At 54.2% G+C, this 18,347-nt stretch overlaps 8 protein-coding genes across 8 annotated transcripts; 4 read left to right on the forward strand and 4 right to left on the reverse strand.

Annotated features, from left to right (window-relative positions):
• Positions 1-292: 292 nt before the first annotated feature.
• On the reverse strand, positions 293-1,988 carry BDY24DRAFT_395169 (uncharacterized protein; the record flags this gene model as incomplete). The annotated part of the gene is made up of 5 exons (XM_076641273.1): positions 293-664; positions 757-895; positions 965-1,156; positions 1,247-1,514; positions 1,593-1,988. Coding segments are annotated over 5 exons (1,195 nt in total), but the record flags the coding sequence as incomplete, so codon positions are not given.
• A 1,202-nt stretch (positions 1,989-3,190) lies between these two features.
• BDY24DRAFT_416785 (uncharacterized protein) lies at positions 3,191-3,851 on the forward strand (the record flags this gene model as incomplete). The annotated part of the gene is made up of 2 exons (XM_076643627.1): positions 3,191-3,753; positions 3,830-3,851. 2 exons carry the CDS (start codon positions 3,191-3,193, stop codon positions 3,849-3,851), a joined length of 585 nt encoding a protein of 194 aa, XP_076495045.1.
• A 197-nt stretch (positions 3,852-4,048) lies between these two features.
• Positions 4,049-4,999, forward strand: BDY24DRAFT_395174 (uncharacterized protein). The gene is made up of 4 exons (XM_076641274.1): positions 4,049-4,376; positions 4,468-4,675; positions 4,749-4,892; positions 4,980-4,999. Exons 1-2 carry the CDS (start codon positions 4,058-4,060, stop codon positions 4,653-4,655), a joined length of 507 nt encoding a protein of 168 aa, XP_076495046.1. The 5' UTR covers positions 4,049-4,057; the 3' UTR covers positions 4,656-4,675; positions 4,749-4,892; positions 4,980-4,999.
• Positions 4,768-6,058, reverse strand: BDY24DRAFT_124204 (uncharacterized protein). The gene is made up of 3 exons (XM_076635958.1): positions 5,338-6,058; positions 4,980-5,248; positions 4,768-4,892 (listed from the first exon to the last, which is right to left on the reverse strand). Exons 1-3 carry the CDS (start codon positions 5,794-5,796, stop codon positions 4,808-4,810), a joined length of 813 nt encoding a protein of 270 aa, XP_076495047.1. The 5' UTR covers positions 5,797-6,058; the 3' UTR covers positions 4,768-4,807.
• A 323-nt stretch (positions 6,059-6,381) lies between these two features.
• Positions 6,382-7,227, reverse strand: BDY24DRAFT_407457 (uncharacterized protein; the record flags this gene model as incomplete). The annotated part of the gene is made up of 3 exons (XM_076642757.1): positions 6,382-6,513; positions 6,625-7,061; positions 7,176-7,227. 3 exons carry the CDS (start codon positions 7,225-7,227, stop codon positions 6,382-6,384), a joined length of 621 nt encoding a protein of 206 aa, XP_076495048.1.
• A 1,602-nt stretch (positions 7,228-8,829) lies between these two features.
• Positions 8,830-10,463, forward strand: BDY24DRAFT_371222 (mitochondrial carrier domain-containing protein; the record flags this gene model as incomplete). Its single annotated transcript, XM_076638148.1, has 7 exons — positions 8,830-8,888; positions 9,032-9,159; positions 9,246-9,391; positions 9,478-9,666; positions 9,760-9,942; positions 10,018-10,331; positions 10,418-10,463. The coding sequence occupies 7 exons, from the start codon at positions 8,830-8,832 to the stop codon at positions 10,461-10,463; spliced, it is 1,065 nt and encodes a 354-aa protein (XP_076495049.1).
• A 1,156-nt stretch (positions 10,464-11,619) lies between these two features.
• Positions 11,620-14,261, reverse strand: BDY24DRAFT_395188 (actin family protein). The gene is made up of 10 exons (XM_076641275.1): positions 14,111-14,261; positions 13,922-14,036; positions 13,741-13,812; positions 13,514-13,637; positions 13,250-13,424; positions 13,016-13,171; positions 12,500-12,789; positions 12,256-12,391; positions 12,122-12,184; positions 11,620-12,039 (listed from the first exon to the last, which is right to left on the reverse strand). Exons 1-10 carry the CDS (start codon positions 14,197-14,199, stop codon positions 11,643-11,645), a joined length of 1,617 nt encoding a protein of 538 aa, XP_076495050.1. The 5' UTR covers positions 14,200-14,261; the 3' UTR covers positions 11,620-11,642.
• BDY24DRAFT_395190 (putative methyltransferase-domain-containing protein) lies at positions 14,262-15,776 on the forward strand. Its single transcript, XM_076641276.1, has 7 exons — positions 14,262-14,412; positions 14,487-14,607; positions 14,740-14,825; positions 14,924-14,980; positions 15,071-15,172; positions 15,256-15,345; positions 15,440-15,776. The coding sequence occupies exons 1-7, from the start codon at positions 14,350-14,352 to the stop codon at positions 15,707-15,709; spliced, it is 789 nt and encodes a 262-aa protein (XP_076495051.1). The 5' UTR covers positions 14,262-14,349; the 3' UTR covers positions 15,710-15,776.
• The last annotated feature ends 2,571 nt before the right edge of the window (positions 15,777-18,347 follow it).

The raw sequence follows: 18,347 nt of genomic DNA on the forward strand, positions 1-18,347 counted from the left end.
CGCGTCGAGAGATCAGATCGAGTTGGAAACGCAAGAAAGCTCCTGCTAGATCTGAACCGAAGAAGAAGAATCGCACTGGATAGGCATGTTTAGTTTATTTTTCTGTTGTATGAGATCGCCAAGTATTCTCGTTGAGCTTCCTTTTCCTCTCGTTGAGGCCGAGCTCAGGCGACGCGTCGAGTTGAGTCGAGCCTCTTGCTGAAAACGATCTCGTCAGGAAGGACAGGTCGGTTGGATAGATGCATCGAGTTCGTTTACATCTTCATCCTCTTTCTGTCCTCCTCTTCCCTTCCCTCCCCAGCACCACCGTCCTCGCTGCTCTCCGCTCTCTTCCTCTTCGCCTCCGCGCTCACACTCCCACTTCGAGCTCCCACTTCCTCCTCGCTCAACTTGTCGACGACCCACTTCACCACTCCCTGACCCCATCCACCGATGTTCTGAGCCAGAGCAGCCAGCCTCGCCTCCTCGATGGGTGGTGATCCCGAGGACGAGGAGAGGGAGACGGTCGGAGGACCAGCGAGAGAGGGAGAGATGGTGATCTCGAAGCTTGCGAGAGGAAGGCTCGGATGAGGGAGGGAGAGGAGGATCGATGGGAGGTGGGATGCTGAAGTTGAGGGTGTTGGTAGAATGAGGTGCAGGGTGACGGGGAGATTGGAGGGAGGAGCTGTGAGGGAGAGAAAGAAGGGAGGGAGAGACGCGTCGGGAGTCAGATTCGATGAAGAGGCAGTGGGAGCGAAAAGCTAAAAAGGGACTAACCAAGGAAGAAGGAGTCCAGATCGTCAAGATCCAATGTCGAAGACGCGTCTTCTGTTGGTTGAGAGGTGGACGACGAAGAGGGAGAAGAGTCGAAGACGCTGAGCCAGAACTCGTTGACAGTCGACCACGCTCGAGCCCACTGTAGAGAATGAAACGACGACAAATCAGTGGGAAGCAAAATTCAAGAAGCTTAGATGTGGCAACTCACTTCGATAACCTTCCCGGCCTCCTCAACTCCACTCAACCCAACTCTGGAAATCGCGACTCCCTCCGTCGAAGGAGTTTCGGCGAACGACCATCTCTGTTTCGTCCCCGAATATCCCAAACTCGAGGAATCCCAGTCGACGAAGGATGTGAGCTGATCGGGAAGGGGAGTTGGGAGCGACCGAGCTTGCTGGAGCTGAAGGGATATGTATGTGGAAAGGGAGACGCGACAGGGAGAGGTCAGTCCTCGTCTCGTTTTCCGAAGACGTCTTCCCACGAGACTCACCAAGGTCCTTCCCCAGCTGTTACTGCTTCCTCGAGCTCCAATCACCAGAGCAGGTTCGAAGACGGCCTCCCATCCGAAGGGAGTTGACGCGTCTTGTTCGTCGACCGTCAGAGCGAGGAGTTCCGAAGGAAGACGACGAGGAGGGAGCGAAGACGGCGCGGTTGGGACGAGGTGAACGACTTGTTGGTGAGAGGTGGGTCTTGGCGAAGTGGAAGCCGGTGGAGAGATGAGGTAGGAAGAGTAAGGGTTGGGTGATGGAGTGATGGAGCTGTCGACAGAAAGGAAAGAAGAGGTCAGTCTCGAGAAGCTCCGATTTCGACGCGACGGAGCAACAATTCGAACCCACCAGTTCGACGGATCACACCCTTTGGCCCGCAGCCAACTATCCACCCCCGTTCTAATCTCCTCTCCTCTCAAAAACAGGTTCCCTTGCTTCCCTCCCGCCTCTAATCGAACAACCTCCCTCAACCTCCGCTCAAACTCCTTCAACTCCCTCGCAGCCCTCAACTCCCGAGTCTCTCCGTCCACCAACTCTCCCGACTGCTCCTCCCCTTCCCTCGGAGGTCTCAACAACTCCAGCAACGTCCTCAGGGTCAGTTCCAGGAGAGCGTCGACGTGCTCGAGAAGATGATTGACCTCGTCGAGCGTGATGGAGCATCGAATCTTGGCCAACGTCCAGTTCCCTTGATCCTCTGACGACTCGACGAGTTCCAGTTCGATGGAGAGAGCTTTTCCTCCGAGGATGAGAGCTTCCTTGGTGATGATGGGGACGGGGAGGGAAGACGAAGAGGAGGTAGAGCCGGGGAAGGAGGCGAAGGTGGTCTGAGTGTTGTCTTCGACGGTTTCCCTGAAGACTTCAAGACCGAGGGAGGTAGCCGTTCGTTCGAGAAGAGCAGCGGGTGGAGAGTGAAGAGGCAAAGCGAAGGGAGTGGGAGTTGGAGATGCGAAAAGAGGGTTGGTGGGAGAGGAGGGGATGGTGAGGGAGGTCGAGAGGTGATGGAGAGTGGGAGCGAGGGAGAGGAGAGGAGCCGTTGTTTGAGTCCTGCAGAGCAAGGAAGGACGAAACAAAAGAAGTCAGGGACGGCTACTAAGATGAAGAGTGCATTTGTCTACGCTTCAGAACTTGGAAGTTTTGGGAGAAGCTGCAACAGGACAGGAAGAACGTCGCCCTCTCCTCCTCCTCTCCCTCCTCCTCCCTCCCATCTCGAGCCTCCAGACTCACCATTCCTTCATCTTCCCTGCTCCTCTGATTCTGCCGTCCTCTCCTCCTTCTTCCCATATGAGCTTGAACCTTTCGAGAACGTCTCTCATCCCAGAGAGGGCAGTCTGAACGGACTCCCTCGTGAAAGGCTGAGCTTCCTCCTCCTCCCCTCCTCCCGTCGTCGTCGAAGTTGAAGGACCGTAGGGATTCAGGAGGGAAGCTGAGATAGGGTGGGTTGGAGGGTGGGCATGCTTGAGTGATTCCGAGAGTCCGTGCAGAGTCGAGAGTAGGGTAGAAGGTTGGGCCATCCGTTGAAGTGACGGTTTGGAGAGAGGGAAAGGGGAGGGAAGGAGGAAAGAGGTGAGCTCGTTTCATTTTGGAAGTTGACACCAAACGACCACGACCCTCGACGCATCTCTTGAGGATTTCTCTCTTTACTCGCACCAGCAACTCACCCATTCGAGGCATTCAAGTAACCTGTAAGTTCTAGAGCAAATTTAAGCTCTCGAGAGGCTCTGAGGAAGGAGGAATCGAAGCTGACCTTTGCCCTTCCCCTTCCCCTTCCCTTCTTCCTCCTTCCTCTTCTCCCTCAGCCTTCACTCGGACGACTTCGAGACGAAGATCTCTTTCTGATCTACTAGGAACTCTTACAGTGGGCTCCATCTTTCCATTCTTTCCTCACCGCTCTCGTTGACCCAAACCGTCTCCTTCTTCAAACAGACCCTCCCTCCCTCCCTCTCGCCATGTCCCAACCCGACGCGTCCTCCTCCTCCTCCAAGAAGCGCAAGACCGTCGAATCATCTACATCCGACGAACCTTCCTCCTCCTCTTCCACCACGTACTCGGAAGACTTCAACGACCCCGAAGGAGACGTCGTTCTTCAATCGTCGAACAACGTCCTCTTTCGCGTCCAAAGGTTCTACCTCCAAGCAGCATCGACAGTCTTTAGAGACATGCTAGCCATCCCTCAACCTCCCTCGAACGGATCCTCGTTGTACCCACCCATCGTCAAAATCGAGGAATCGTCGGAACATCTCACCCTCCTCCTTCGACAGATGCAGCCTGATCGCTTCAAGGAGATCCTCCGCTGGGAGGACCTCCTCGTCGGTTTGGATCTGGCCGACAAGTATGAGGTGACTCTCCTATCGTTCTTCATCTCCAAGACGTACCTTGCGGACGCGGACGCAGCATTCTTTGGAGATCTCCTCAACAACAGGGAGGACGACAAGACCTGTCCCTCCCCGACGCCGATCGACCTTTGGGCTCTCGCTAGACAACATGGACACGTTCAAGATAAGCCAACTATGTACGTGGGGGAGGCTCGTTCTCAGTCTGCAGATCTCATGACTATGGAGCAAAAGGTTTCGTTCGTTCGACGAAAGCTCTTCAAGCGAGACTCCTTAACGAGTAACAGAGCGAACGCCCATATTCAAACGAGCGTGGATGCAGTAGAAAAGACAAGGTTACATACAGAAGACGAACCGAAAGCGAGAAACCCAAAAGCCGCTGCAGTAAACCAACAAACTCAAACTTCAACTCGACCTCGACGCGAACGAGCGGCTGAGCGATAAGAAGAAGGTAGAAAGACAGAAGCGACTCACGTGGAAAGCATGCCCGCATCCAATCAAAGCTCTCACACATCTCCTCCCTCCCATTGCATCCCCTTCCCGGTTGCGTTCTTGAGTTTGGGAGGTTCGAAGTCGAGCAGGACGCTCGATTCTCCGAAAGATGAAGAGCTGGATGGCGAAGGTTCTTCTCCGAAGGTAAAGTGGTCCTGGATCCTGGGGATAGGAGGGGGCAGATGGTCGTGGGGAGAGGGACGAAAATGGAGAGAGGGATTTGGAAGAGGAGGAAGGCTTCGAGAGGTGGTGGTGGAAGGGGGGCTTCTGGTGAAGGTTGAGGTGGTGGGGAGACGTGGGTTCGGACAGTCTAGAGGTACAAGAGTGGAGAATGGATTAGCTTGACGAGGACTGCGGCGGAGAGAGAGAGCCTGAAAGAAACGAGACGCGACGCGACTCACTCTCCAAACCCAACCTCCAACCCCTACGACGAGCACAACTGCTGCGATCTCCAGCACCAGCCCATAGGCGACGCAGATACCTCCGAGGACTCCCCACCAAAGTAAAGGTGCGGAGTGTCGACAGTCGGCTTGGATGGTGGAGAGAGGGAGGAGGATGTTTCCAAAATCAAAGAAGAGGAGGGTGGTGAGGAGGCAGGCGAAAGAAAGTCTACGAAAGCAACGAGAGAGTAGGTCAGCTTCCGTATCATAGCTAGATGACCAAGGAATACAAAGGGACTGACTTTGGGCAGTTGATGTCGAGGAGTCGAGCGAGAGTGAGAGGTTGAGGAGGAGAAGGAGCTCATTCGTTCTTGGTTGAGCTCGTCGAAGGCGAGCGAACTCTCGTCGAGCCTGACAGCCCTGTAAACGCCGTCGCTGCCGAATCCCTGAGTAAGAGAAGAAGGGAAGAGCATGCATCAGCTTCGTCTCAGAAGAAGTCAGAAGGAGGTCACGCGAGAAGGAAAGGAACGTACTCTCTCTCTCTCCCTCTCCCTCTCACCTCCTCCGGGTCACTCAACGTCTCACTCGCACCCTCCAAATCGCCTCCCTCCCTCGAGACCCTCTCCCTCCTCAAGTACAGCCACACACTCGTCGGCCAACAGATCCCAACTCGGACGATGTGAACGACGAGCCAAGGGGCGAGCGGGTACCTGGAGGGACAGGCTGAGGATTGGACGATGGAAGGCGAGGTTGGTGAAGGAGTGGTTCGAGCGAGAACAAGAACGACCGTGAGTGCGACGATCTGGCAGAGAATAAGGAAGCGTGAGCGGTCTGTTCAGCTTCGAAAAGCTGAAGAGATAGAAGTCGAAGGGGAGGAAACGTCGAGCTCACCTGAGAGACCGCCATCGTTCCCTTCAACCAAACCACCGAGATCCCTCCCTTCCCAAACGCTTGAAGCTTCGCCATCGTCTCCTTGAACGTGGGAGAAGTTACTCTCCCCTCGTGAGCTTCCTCCTCTATTCCCAAGGCTGCAGCGAGACGAGAAGACCCTCCCAAGATCTCGATTCCGGAACCTCCTTCCTCTTCCCTCCCTCCCGTCCCTCCCGTTGCCTCCTCCCTGCTGGACTTCTGAGCTTCGCATATTTCGCCACCGAAGTTGAAGATCGGGGTAGTAGGTGATCCAGGCGACTTCGTCTCTCGAGAAGAGGAGGGCGAGAGAGAGGACGAGCCCGTGAGAACTCGAGCTCGTTCTTGTTGAGGAAAAGAGGAAGGAGTTGGTCGAGAAGAGGTGGTTGAACAAGTTGAGCGGGAGGACAAGAGGGAAGGAGCGGTTTTGGAGGGAGGAGGCATTGACGAAGGTGGAGCGAAGTCGAAACGACAGCGAGATGGCGGTCGAAAACGCTGATGGTGGTTCGTTGGGAAGGGAGGTGAAAGGTGAGCTCCTCAGCTCTGGTCCGAACTGAAACGATCGAGGGACGTGGCTTCGGGCTTCGTGCTGTTGAAGGTTTGCTCTGCGATGAATCGTTGAAGAAGATAATCATACAGATCAAGTGTGTCTCTGCTTAAAAACCAGAGAAAAGTTCGTTCGAGTGAGCTGATCGTCCGCGAGGGAGCAAGAGAGAGAAGACGCGACGCGGCGCGAGAGATTCGACTCACAGAGATAGATAGCGTCCTGGTCGTCCAGACCTCAGTCAAGCACATGGCAGGAGTCCAAATCCTTGATAGTCCTGTAGCAATGATAATCAGAGGTAAAACTTCGATCAGTCAGTGGAGAGATGAAGTAAACGACGAAGGCAAGAGACGCGACGCGCCCTCAAGCTGACTGAAATAGAGCTCACTTCTTAACAGACCTGCTGTTGTCTCCCTCTAGAGCCGTATCCCTCGTCTGACAAAGACGACTGAGCCTACTGACGCTCGACAATCGTCCTATAACTCTCAATCCCTCCCTCTCCTCGCCCGCTCGAGGCACTCCCTCTCCAAGCCCTCCACCCTCCAAACCTCCACTCCTGCCTCCTCCAGGAATCGAGTCCCAAGACACTGCACGAAATCCGGAGGCTCGTTCACTCCCTGAAACAGACCATTGGTTCGAAGCACAGAAAGGGAATAAAAGATCAGCGCTGTCGCTCCTCCTCTCTCTTCTCAATTTCTCTCGAGGAAGAGCGAGAAAAATCCACTCACGACAAACACCCTCTTCACCCTATGTCTAGCCAGCAACCTCGCACAGTCCGGCTCCCCGCTCGTCCTAACACTACACGGTTCCAGCGTGGTATAAACGTCGCATCTCTCGAGCACATCCTGATGCGTCCATCCTTCACTTCCAGGCCACGACCTCGGCTTCTGGGAAGCGAGCAACGAGTGAAGATCGTCCAGGGGTAGAGCGAGAAGTTTGGAGAGGGCTGAGGATTCAGCGTGGGAGGTGGGGAGGGGTGGTTCTCGTGAGTAACCCGTCGAGAGGAGGAGATCGCCTTGGGCTTCAGGGTCGGAGGAGGAGGAGGAAGAGGGAGAAGGGGGTGCTGGAAGGACGAAAGTGGATCCTACGCAGAAAGCTGTTGGAGAGACGGTGCATTCGAGGGAGAGGACGAGGCAGGTTTGGAGGTGTTGGAGGTGGAGGGCATCTGGGAGGGAGGAGAGGGAGGAGGGAAGATGAAGGAAGGGAGGAAAGAGAGGTGAGCTTCAATGTTGAGCTCGAGGAGGAGGAGGTTGGGAGAGGGAGCAGGGAGAAAACAAACCTTTGGTAGTCCGGAGAGGGTAGTCCCTCGATGTGGGTGTAGAATCCGACATGGTGCGAGAGCGATAAATTTCAAGGTGTGAGTGTCGGAAGCAAAGGAGGGAAGGAGACGAAAATGCGAGCTCGACCTTTCGTCCACTAACGGCCATCATCTCTTCCTCCCCTGCCGATCCTGCTGCCCTTGTTCTGATCTCATTCAGAGCGCTGTCGATCCTATAGAGACTCCAGGTCTTGACGTTTCACTCAGCCCGCTCCGGAGTGTTGGATCAGAGCTCGAAGCAAAAGGAGGAGCGCGTGAAAGCAAAGCAGCATCCCTTCACTCTGCTTCGGGGCTGTTTTCTTTCCATGCCCTTGGGTTCTTCGACAGCTACGAGATGATCCTCGAAGGATCATCTCGTAGGTGTTGAGAGATTCGGGCATGCAAAGACGCCCGACGTCGGGCGGGGAGAGGTTGATCCGCTCCTCTCTCTCTGCTTTGTCTCTTGTAGACTTCTACCTCTTGCATTCATTTGTCTCTCGATAATCGAGCTCTCTCCTCTCTCTCTAGTCACTCTAATCTCGAGTTGCTCTTCCTTCTTTTGAGCCCTCTCTCTTTCTCTTTCTCTCTCCATCGCGTCTGCTCTCTCGCTCCTCCTCTCCCTTCTCTCTTCTTCCTCCCCTCCCTTCATATCTCCTTTTTTTTTCCTTCTCTATCTCAAGCCATCTTCCCTCCAGATTCTTGACCTCTATCGAAAGAGGTCACATCCAGAAAATCTTGCCTTCCTCAATCAATTTCTCGGGCTCCCTCCCGAAATCGACCGCTCGACCAGCCGACCTCCTCCAAACCATCAGCATCTCTCTCGATCCTCGCTCCAGCTCCAACAACCCACGCTCTCTTTCCCCTTCTCCTGCTTCTCTTTCCCTTGTCAACACGACAGAGAGCAACCGTCTCTCTCGCCATGCCGGTCTTCAGCAACCTCTTCCAAGCTCAACCGCCAACACCCTCCTCGAGCTCTCCCTCCTCCTCCTCCTCCTCCTCTTTCTCACCATCAACTTCTATAAAACCACCACCTCCCCGGAAATCCATCCCGCCTGAAGAAGTGATCATGGAGGAGGATCTGGAGGAAGAAGAGCATGGCAGAGAGGAGGGAGGAGCTGGGTCAAAGCAGGTGAGTTTAGGTCGAGCTTTCGGATTTGGTTGGGGCTAGCGTGAGGGAGGCTGCAAGCAGCAGCTGAGAACACTCGTGCGAGTAGATCACAAGGGCTGACAGTCTATGAAGGAGCTGTCGAAGAGTCGGCAGAAGAGGTACAGCTGGAAAGCAGCTGGGGAGCGAAGGAAGGAAGCGAGGAGGAATCGGAGGGAAGCTCACACGACCCTCCGATTCGTCGAGTCCTTCCCTCGCTCATTCGCTGTCTTCTACGGGCACATCTCTCTATACGAGAACGAGAGAAAGCTTCTTCTCTTCATCGGGTCTTGCGACCGCGAGCTTGAGTTGGAGAGGAAGGGAGCCTCGGCGACCTCGTTCGGAAGGACGAGCTCGAGCTCAACACATGTCTTCCCTCCTTCAGCCCGCACTCTCCCGCTCGATCAATACTGACCTTCTTCTTCGTTTTCTCCCTCTGTTGCTGGCTCCAACTCTGAGCAGCACTTGCTAGAGTACTTCGTAGCAGGAGGAATGGCTGGTGCTACTTCCAGAACGGTCGTGAGCCCGCTTGAACGCCTCAAGATCATCATGTGAGTTGAGCTTGCTCGCGTCTTCCTCTCTCCCTTCTCGCCGCCTTCACTCTCTCGCAGAGCTCAGCCGAACGCGTCTAGAGAATTCAAGCTGAAACCTTTCCTTCTTCATTCAACGACTCGTATTGTGGGCTCTCTCGCAGGCAAGTCCAATCGAGCTCGACCGGTCAGCCGTACAAGGGCGTTCTCCCTTCGTTGATCAAGATGTGGAAGGAGGAGGGACCGAAGGGCTATATGAAGGGGAATGGAGTGAACTGTTTGAGAATATTTCGTGAGTCTTCTCTCTCTCTGCTGTTCCACGTCGACGAAAGGGAGAGATCTGACCTGACCTCTCGTCCTCGCGTCTCCGAATCACAGCCTACAGTGCCGTCCAATTCACCACCTACGAGACACTCAAGAGCGTTTTCACCGACTATGAGGACGGTCAGGCTGGGGGGAAAGGGAAAGGGAAGCTTGGGACTGGGCTGAAGCTCGTTGCTGGATCGTTAGCTGGAATCACTTCGGTTCGTCGCACTCTCGTCTCATCTTTCGCACTGAAACTCCACGAGAATCACTGAGACTGATGATTTCCGCCTTTGCATCTCTGTAGGTCGCTTCAACCTACCCTCTGGACCTCGTTCGGTCACGTCTCTCGATCTCAGCAGCGCATCTCGGCGGACTGAACCAACCTCGAGGGAAAGAGCTTGGGATCGTAGGAATGACTCTGAAGGTCTATCGAACGGAGGGTGGGATTCGAGGACTGTATATGGGCATGGTTCCTACGGCCGCGGGTGTTGCGGTGAGTCCTTTTCGACTGTCAATTTCAACTCCTCGACGCGTCGAATCGCTGCTGATCCTGTGTCCTCTCGTCTCCTTTCCCCTTTCGCCTCAGCCTTACGTCGCCCTGAATTTCGTCTTCTACGAGAAGCTCCGAGTCCACTTCCTCGCCGATTCCATCGAAGACGACTACAGTGAGACTCGGATAGCTCTCACGAAACTAGCTTGTGGTGCTGCTGCAGGAGGGACGTCGCAGACCATCACGTACCCTTTCGATGTTATTCGGAGGAAGATGCAGGTGAGTTTCCACTCTCTCTCCTCTCTCTGTTTTCTTTCCGTCTCGCTGACTCCCCTCTTCCCTTTCCTTGCTCAGGTCGTCGGTCTTCAACGCTCCCTCTCCGCTCTCCCTCTCCCTCACTCTCCCACCAACCCCATACCCTCCGCCATCCCCATCACTCCCCCACCACCATCGCCAACACCCCACGGGAGTCTCATTCCCTCACGAGCTTTCTCCTCTTTATCAACAACACCGACTCCACCACCTCCTTCGAAACCACACGCTTACAGCTACACCTCCGGCTCAGGAGCTTTCATTCAGATCTTCCAACGGGAGGGTCTGAAGGGACTGTATAGAGGGATTCTCCCGAATCTGCTGAAGGTCGCTCCGAGTATGGGAGTGTCGTTTTAGTGAGTTCACTGCTTCCTTTCGGCTTTCGTTTCTCCTCGAGGCGTTGAAGCTGACAACTTGCTCTTCCTTTGCTCGGTGTATGCAGTACCTACGATACGGTTCTTAGATTGATGCATGGAGAAATTGGCTAGCTTAGAACTTGGAACGGAAGAGCTGTTTATCGCTTCTGTCAGTCGACGCGTCTCGTTTTCGCTTTCGCTCGGGAATTGAGAGTTTGAGACTGACTCCTTCTCCTCCCTCTGTTCAGATCACTTTTTTTCTGCTCAACCTTTTTAGATCCTTTAAGCTATACTGGATTCACATTGTTGCACACGCACCTGGATCATCAAAGAGAGAGCGACTCAGCGAGAGAGAGCAACGAGCAAGAACACATCCTTCGATCTCGTCCTCCTTCGCATGATCCCTCAAACATCGCTGACGTTTTTCTGTGCGTTGTTATCAGTAAAACCCCGATCGTCAAACACACCTGATTACCAGCTATCCCTTCTCCTTTTCTCTCGCAGCAGCCAAGCGAAACCTCCAACTCTTCATCGTCCCCTCGATACCACCGACCTCCCCTTCCTCACCCTCGAACCGACTAGACTCTTCCCCGCCGCTGGAAACGTGCTTTGCGCGTTTTCTGACTCCATTCGGAGTTTTCCACGCTCTTTTTCTTATATCATTCATTTTCCCCTCTCCTCCCGTCAGCGGGACCTGATCTCGAAATCGTGTTCTTCCCTCGAGTTCCCTCCAACGGCCACCGATGTTCTTCCTCCCTCTTTCCAACTCCTTCTCCCATCGATGCTTCGCCATCAAGCCATCCTCCTTCTTACACTCCTCTCCTCTCGTCGAGATCACGGACGTTCCTGGCAAAGGAAAGGGAGTCGTTGCCCTCAAGCCCATCAAACGATCAAGGGCGGCGCGTCGAGCCTTCCTCATCCTGTGAGTTTGGAAGTCGCTCTCTTCCGTTGACACCTTTCGTCGCGACTGACCAAAATTACCTTCGTCTCGTGACTTTTCTCGCCGTAACCCAGTCTGCAAAGCTCGAAGCCTACGCTCGAGGTTTCCCTTCGACCAGTCGCGTCCAATGAATCGAAGACCAGGAAGACGTCGAGTTGGATCAGAAGGACCGAGATCTAGCGCAGATGAGGATGACAATTTCTCACCCCTAGCTGAAAGCACTCATCCTGACAGTGGCTGAGCTGTCGAGAACGAAAGGTCGAAAAGAAAGACGGAGCGTCGAGTGACTTCGCTTTTTACTGCCACAGGATCTTTCTCTCGCTGCTTTCATCGAAAGAGACATAGGGATAGCACACAAAAACATCAATTGCTCATCCAGTAGCACTCGTGTTCGCAGCTGCCTTCCCCTTCCCCAACCTCCACCCTCTCCCAGGTCCCGTCCCAAGATTCGGTTTAGCTGGAGTTCCTGCGAGCGTCGTTAGAATCTTCGGGGGAGCGGGAGCTTGCGCTTGAGCTCGAGCGACTGCTGGCGAGGCTCGAGCTGGGGCCGATGAGGGTGGAGGAGGAGGACGAGGTTGAACTGCTGGAGCAGCAGGAACGAATCCCTCGAGAGGGACTCCTGCGACGTCCGTCGACATTTTGGCGAATCGTTTCCGGATCCCTTCGCTTCCGAATTCGAGGTAGTCTGCTCGAGTGACGACGAGGGGACGGTAGTGCTCCGGGGATTTGGCGAGAGCGTCGGCGGCGAGGTAGGGGGTGAGGAGAGGTCTGTTGATTGGAGGAAGACGGGAGGAAGGGGGGTCAGTTCGAGGCACGAACGAAAGACGCTGAACGAAGAGGAAAGACGAACCGATCGGCGACGAAGACTCGAGGAGAGACGTAGGAAGGTGAGATGGTCTGGAGGGTCGTTTGACTGAGCGAACGAAAGAGAGAAAAGCGCCAGTCAGGTTCAACGCGTCGAAAGAGGAGAAGAGAAAGACTCACAGTCTCTCTTTGAACCCAGGGAAGAGCGTCGAGCCCCCGAATACTCCGATGTTGCTCCAGAACATGCCTTGAAGATCTTCGGGAAGAAGAGCTATCGACTGAGCGATGGCTTCGGGGATTCCGACTTGAGGGAGACCTGAGAGAGAAGAAGGACGAGAGAGAGGCATGTCAGCACGAGTCGATAGCAAACGACGACGGAAGACGAGACAGACGAAGGTTCAAGATAGATATTGAAAAGACTCACCGATATCCGTAGGATTGAAAAGAACCTCCGGCACCGAGAACCTCTCGTTTCCCAGCGGCAGCATCTGATCCTCCTCCTCGTCGACAGCCATCGCGTCATCTGGTACTGCTGGTGGAGGTGCTAGTATCGAAGGGTCCGTCTTGTTCTTCGCGGCGAGGGCGGCAGCAGCAGCGATGGCTCGAGGAGACGGTTCCGCGTTGGGTCCTCGTTTGATGTAGCCGTTCTTGAAAGTCGAAGTGAAGTCGGGAAGAGCGTACTCCTGAACGATAGGATTGGAGCGAGGGTCGAGCCTGACGTAGAGATTAAGAAGGAACCGTGTCAGATTGGAAGATGAAGAGAAGAACAGGCAAGGGGGCGAGGGGCGACGCGAGCTAAGGGAGCTGATTGAATATCCTTCCAAACTTCAATCACAAGCAAAGTGATCCCGCCGGTCGGGAACGACTGGGAAGTTTCTACTGAAACGAGGCGGATGTTGGATGTCGGAAGACGGAGTTGAAGAGAAGATCGTAGTCTCACCTGCAGATGTCCAAGTCGCGTCTGAAGTCATCCGAGACAAAGCAACACTTCTCTTTGGCTTCGTTAACCACGTGAGTTTGATCCATCATGTTCCAGTGACGAAAGGAGATGAGAGTTTTGAGGTGGTTGGTGAGAAGCTTGCCGCCAACGTCGATCCTTTGAAGGCGAAAGAAATCAGCTCCTCGACTCGTCCCGAGAAGGAAAGGGCAGGGAGGAGAGCGTGGCGAGACTCACCTCTTGATGGCCGAGTGAACGACCTTCCCTTCCATGATAGGAATGATGTGAGTGTACGAGTATCCAGCATCGACGAGGACGTAGCATTCCGGGAAACTGAGAGCGGGTTGAGAACGAGAGGTCGAAGCGAGTGAAGGGAAGAGGAGAGATGGTTGGTAGGGCACGAGGGCAGCAGCTGGGAAGGACGACAGACGAAGCGAACAGGGATGCAATCAGCTCAAAAAGGCGTCAGCGAAGGGGGCGAAGGAAGAAGTGCAAGCTCACGAGTGGTTCTGTGGTAGGATTCGAACTCGTACTCCTCGAAGACGATCTGGTCGTACGACGCTTGGAGGGAAGGGAGGTTGTTGTAGGGTTCCGTGACGAGCAAGGAGGTTATAGATGGGTCCACCTGAGAAAGAATAGTATCAAAGCGATCAGCTGAAGGGTCGAGGCCGAACATCAGAGCCAGGGAGCGGAGGGAGGAAAGGAAAGGGAGGAAGAGGTGAGCTCACGTTCAATCCCTGATCGCTCAGGAAGAGTCGATCCCAGATAGGTTTCTCAGCGTCCCATCCAACGAGGTATCCCTATAGAGAGAGAAGAAGTGTTAGAGACGAGCCTTAGGCGGAGATCTAGGTAGCGATGGAGGGCAGAAAGGTTGGGAGAGGAAGGAAGGGAAGGGGAGGTTGAGCTCACTCGATCAAACGGGACTCGATACGTGATGGCGGAGAAATCCTTCGCATGAAAGATCTCGTCTCCAACGAACGACTTCTTCTCCTGCTTGGATCGAGCTATCGAGTTGGGGATCACTCTGTAGAAGGGTTGGGAGGAGAGAGGAGAACAGGTGAGCTCGAAGCAAAGGAGGGAAGGAGGAGGAGAACGAACAGAGGGTCGAAGGGAACCCCAGCGAATCCTGCCTTGATAGTTGAAGCTCCATTGTCTACGATGAGGACGGGTCCGGAGTGAGATGCCATAGAGAACTCGAGTTTAGTTCTCTCTGGAGATGGTGAACGTTGGAGGCAAAACAGCTCCTTCCCTGACGATTCCTTTCGACTTTTCCGAGCTCTCGTCTTCTCTCTCCAAACCGTGTCTCCCCTTCCCAATAGCTCTTTAATTTATCCAAGATGCCATCTTCTACACACTCGGACCAAGAAGAGGAGGACTTCGACCTCGGAGACATGTTCCCCGTTCGTCCTCTTCCAGTACAGCAGCTCCTCGACTCCTCTCCCTGACCTCTTCTTCTTTCCTCCTTCTCTCTCAGGAACCTCCTCGTCCAGCATCCCCTCCTCCCACCTTCGCCTCCTACACTCGTCCATCAACAGCGGAGCCATCCGAATGGTCAGAGCTAGATATTCGCTTGGTTGGCCAGCATCCTTTGTGGGGTGAGTCCTGCTCTTTCAAGCTCGAGGAAAGAGAGTCAAGGGAAGGAAGGGAGGAGAGGTCTCCTTTTGCTTCGAGCTCATTTTCTCCTCACTGGACTGACTTCTTCGAAATTTGCTCTGTTGATATCAAAGGTCAGCATCTGTGGAATGCCGCTAGGGTCTTTGCCACTTACCTCGTCGAGCACAAGGAGTTCGTTTTGGGGAAGAACGTTTTGGAGGTGAGCTCGAGTTTTCCTTCCTTTCCTCCTACACCCATCTCTACCTCCCCACCACAAGTCACGTCTAACCTTAACTGACCTCACTTCCCCTTTATTAGCTCGGGGCCGCTGGAGCTCTTCCTGGTATTGTCGCTGCTCTCTCTGGAGCTCGGAAGGTTCGTCTGTCCTTCTTCCTCCTCCCATCGAGCTCCCGCCAAAGCTCACCTTCCTTCGTTTGGGTCCGCCTTGGTTGAAAAATCACACAGACTGTTATTACCGACTACCCCGACCAATCTCTGATAGACAACATGCAGTTCAACGTTGATGCCTGCGTTCCCCAGCCGTCGAGGTCCAACGTCACCGTTCTCGTGAGTTCGCGTCGCGAAGGCAACCCCTGTGTCTTCGTTCGACCGAGAGCTGACTCTCTCTCTCTCCCTCCTGACGCCTACAGGGACACACCTGGGGAGCCAACGTTGAGCCTCTGCTCGCTTGCTTAGGCGACTCGTCGCAGAAGTTCGACACTGTTATTCTTTCCGACCTCGTTCGTCTCGACCTCCTTTCCTCCAATCCTTTCTCCTCGCTCTTGATCAAGGAGCCTTGACTGACTTTGAGCTTTACTTTTTGCTCTCATGCAGGTCTTCAACCACTCCCAACATCCTCACCTCATCCGAAGTTGTCTTTCCAGCACGTCGTCGACCTCCCAACTCCTCGTCTTCTTCACCCACCACCGACCGAAACACGTCCTCGCCGATCTCGATTTCTTCCGTCTCGCCCGAGAGGCTGGTTGGGAGTGCGAGGAAGTACTGGAGGAGAACACGGGAGTGATGTTCGAGGAGGATAACGAGACGTTGGGAGGAGAGGAGATCAGGGCTGTCGTTCATGGTTGGAGGTGTTGGAGGAAGTAAATTGCTGATGAGTGCAAATGAGCGGGAAGACCGGACGAGGGTTTTCTATAGATGAGTGCACTCTCTGTGGATCTCCGGGTGAGGTGAGAGGAAAATGATCGGACGGAGGGAGCGTTTCGGAGACGCGTCGCCGTCAGTCCAACTCGTCGAACGAAGGCTCAGAAGAGCGAGAAGCCTTGCCAGATGGATCCACTTGACGGCTTGAAAGAAACTCATAACTTCGACCATCACCACTTTACCTCTCGAGACTCTCCGGCTCATCCATAAAAAGCAAACGCGTCGATTCTTTCAACTCGACGCGGCCCTCCGCTTCTTCCTCCTCTCTCATCCGTTCCTTCCCCTTCACCGAACATCTCCTTCATCTTCCCATTCATGTCCCAACAGAACGTCTTTCGTCCCCGCGTCGTCCACTTCCCTCGCCTGGGCCGACTCTTCCCTCTGGTTCAACACCCAATCCAACCAACCACTGTTCCCCTCTCCCCCTTCACCTTCCCCGTCGCAAAAAAAAGCACTGAAGGCACATAGCCGAGTTCATTGAAATTTACAATCACAAAGTCACCAAATCTTCCCTCCCGGAGCCTTTTTCTCGAGTAGTGCTCGTTGACAGGATAGCAAACGATTTCCTCGATTCGATGCCCTCGACGCTTCTCGCTCCTCCTCCTCGTCCTCCTTGCCGAACAATCGAGGGTCGATTTCACTCCGGTTTACCCTCGGGTGAGGGACGAGATCGTCCCCGTCTTACCCATCGCAAGGTGAGATATGTACGTGCCAGAGGATCCTGGGGTAGACTCGGTGGTGAGGATTTGCCACCGAGCAAAAGAGAGATCAAGCGCGCAACGAAGGCGCGTCGGATTTCGTTGTTGTGATCTTGAGCGACCTTTGATTGCCACCACTGTAGCTGCGACGCCTTATCGCTTCCAGGAAGAAGATCGGGAGCTAAGGAGGAGGAGGTCTGTGGTTTGGCTAGTAGGAGTTAAGTTCGAACACGAAGGGGAGGGAGGACGTTTGGCGAGGGACGAAGGGCTTGGTGGACTGCTCGACGCGAACGAGGATCGCATCGAGAGCTGTAGGTTTTCGTGAAGACTACCGAGGGCTGGACTGGGATCCTTACGCCCTATTAATTGAGATCATGGAACCAAAAGAAGACAGAAGGGGGAGATGGAAGGTCGGCAAGAGGAAACAGAAGGACAGCGGGAGGATCCTTTGATCTGTCGAGCTTTTGAATGAAAGGACGATGTAAAGGCCTGCCTCAAAGTTCTAGCAAGACAGGTAAACTAATCTAGTTTCCTTACTCCGTGATGATAATGTCTCAAGACGTGTTATTGATGCTTCGACCGAAGAAGGCAAGCGAAGGCGAAGAGGACGTCGGCCTCGACTTCGTTCAAACGCTCTCTTTCTTTCCCGTTCTTGTTCCCTCGACGTTTCCTACCTCGTTCATGCTGCGACGACCGACTTCCTGGGAACGGGAACGCTCCTCACGAGGCATCAAAAAGCCTGAAAGGAGGCAAGGCTGGGAAATCCCGCCTCCATCCGGAACCGACTCCTCCCCAAAGTCAATCAGAAGAGGAGCGAAGAAACAAACACGGCCCAATGGAAACCACCATCTTCGTCAAATTCGACCCTTTATAGAGAACACTTTAATACTTGCTCTACTAGCGTTCGGGTCTCAGCTTTCGAGAGCAAGAAAGCAGTCTCGCTGCTCCTGCTGAACGGCCATCGAATTCGTTCTTTTCACTCCCCGCTCTCGCTCTCTCTCGACGCGCTTCTCTTCCGTTCCAGAGATCTCACCTCCCCGTCCTTCTGCCTTCATCATCATCGAAGGCGAAGGGGAAGAACCGCAAACGAGGGGTCTCCCTCTTCCTGGGGATCGTCGCTCTCCAAACACACTGGAATCTCCGGACGCTTTCCCAGTCTTCAAACTCTCTCTTGATGGCCACTCAAACGCGCCCTTCCCCTCATGCCGGCCCTTTCTCTCTCTCGCTCTCGAATGACGATCTTTCACTCTCTTTGCACCACTTTCTCTTTACTGAGAGATTGCACTGTAGACCGTGCGGAAGAGAGAGCTTGATAGACGATTCGACCAGAAACGCGTCTGAGACTTTCGCGTCCTCTCTCTCTTCCCGCCCTTCTCCTCGTCAACAACTTCTTCAACTTCGAGCCAGCCCCACGGCTATGTGATGATGGAGATTACAATGCCAGCTGGGTCCAGGCCTTCCTGTCGTGACTAGGCTCGTCCCAGCCGTCCTCCCTTTCGGGCGGAGCGGCTGGATCCTCTTGAACCCAAAGTGTTCGCTCGCGATTGACTTTTGAGCTCGATGCTCTTCCAAGCCTGAATTTTCTCCAAAATAGCATGAGATGTAGCTCGGACTCTCGAGAATTCGAAGCCGAAAAAATTGCAGAAAATCCCATACTAGGGGACGAGCTATGAATTTCATAAGTTGAGAGGCGGCTGAGAGAGAGAACGAAAGGTCGAGCTCGCCTCAGCCTCCTTCCTTCCCTTCAACGACGACCTCCTCCTTCCAACGAACACCGTTTTCGGCTACTCCCCCCTTCTCAGACTCTCCTTGGTATGAGCATGTCTCCAGAGCAACCCCGAGAGGCAAAGTCTCAGCAGTGGTACCTTGTGAGCTCCTCTTCT

This window comes from Mrakia frigida (genome assembly GCF_051309035.1).
Source record: "Mrakia frigida strain ATCC 22029 unplaced genomic scaffold BDY24scaffold_23, whole genome shotgun sequence".
Taxonomy (NCBI): domain Eukaryota; kingdom Fungi; phylum Basidiomycota; class Tremellomycetes; order Cystofilobasidiales; family Mrakiaceae; genus Mrakia; species Mrakia frigida.

Coding starts and splice junctions, on each gene's coding strand:
- BDY24DRAFT_124204 (XM_076635958.1), bottom strand. CDS start 5,796: ATGCCTCCTCCCTCCAAAACCGCTCCTTCCCTCTTGTCCTCCCGCTCA. Junction 5,249..5,337: donor GAACGATGGCGGTCTCTCAG/GTGAGCTCGACG, acceptor ATTCTCTGCCAG/ATCGTCGCACTCACGGTCGT. Junction 4,893..4,979: donor GGGAGAGGGAGAGAGAGAGA/GTACGTTCCTTT, acceptor TCTCTTACTCAG/GGATTCGGCAGCGACGGCGT.
- BDY24DRAFT_395174 (XM_076641274.1), top strand. CDS start 4,058: ATGCCCGCATCCAATCAAAGCTCTCACACATCTCCTCCCTCCCATTGC. Junction 4,377..4,467: donor GAGACGTGGGTTCGGACAGT/CTAGAGGTACAA, acceptor GACGCGACTCAC/TCTCCAAACCCAACCTCCAA.
- BDY24DRAFT_395190 (XM_076641276.1), top strand. CDS start 14,350: ATGCCATCTTCTACACACTCGGACCAAGAAGAGGAGGACTTCGACCTC. Junction 14,981..15,070: donor CTCTCTCTGGAGCTCGGAAG/GTTCGTCTGTCC, acceptor AAAATCACACAG/ACTGTTATTACCGACTACCC. Junction 15,173..15,255: donor GGTCCAACGTCACCGTTCTC/GTGAGTTCGCGT, acceptor TGACGCCTACAG/GGACACACCTGGGGAGCCAA.
- BDY24DRAFT_395188 (XM_076641275.1), bottom strand. CDS start 14,199: ATGGCATCTCACTCCGGACCCGTCCTCATCGTAGACAATGGAGCTTCA. Junction 14,037..14,110: donor GGGGTTCCCTTCGACCCTCT/GTTCGTTCTCCT, acceptor ACCCTTCTACAG/AGTGATCCCCAACTCGATAG. Junction 12,392..12,499: donor TTTCAATCCTACGGATATCG/GTGAGTCTTTTC, acceptor CTTCTCTCTCAG/GTCTCCCTCAAGTCGGAATC.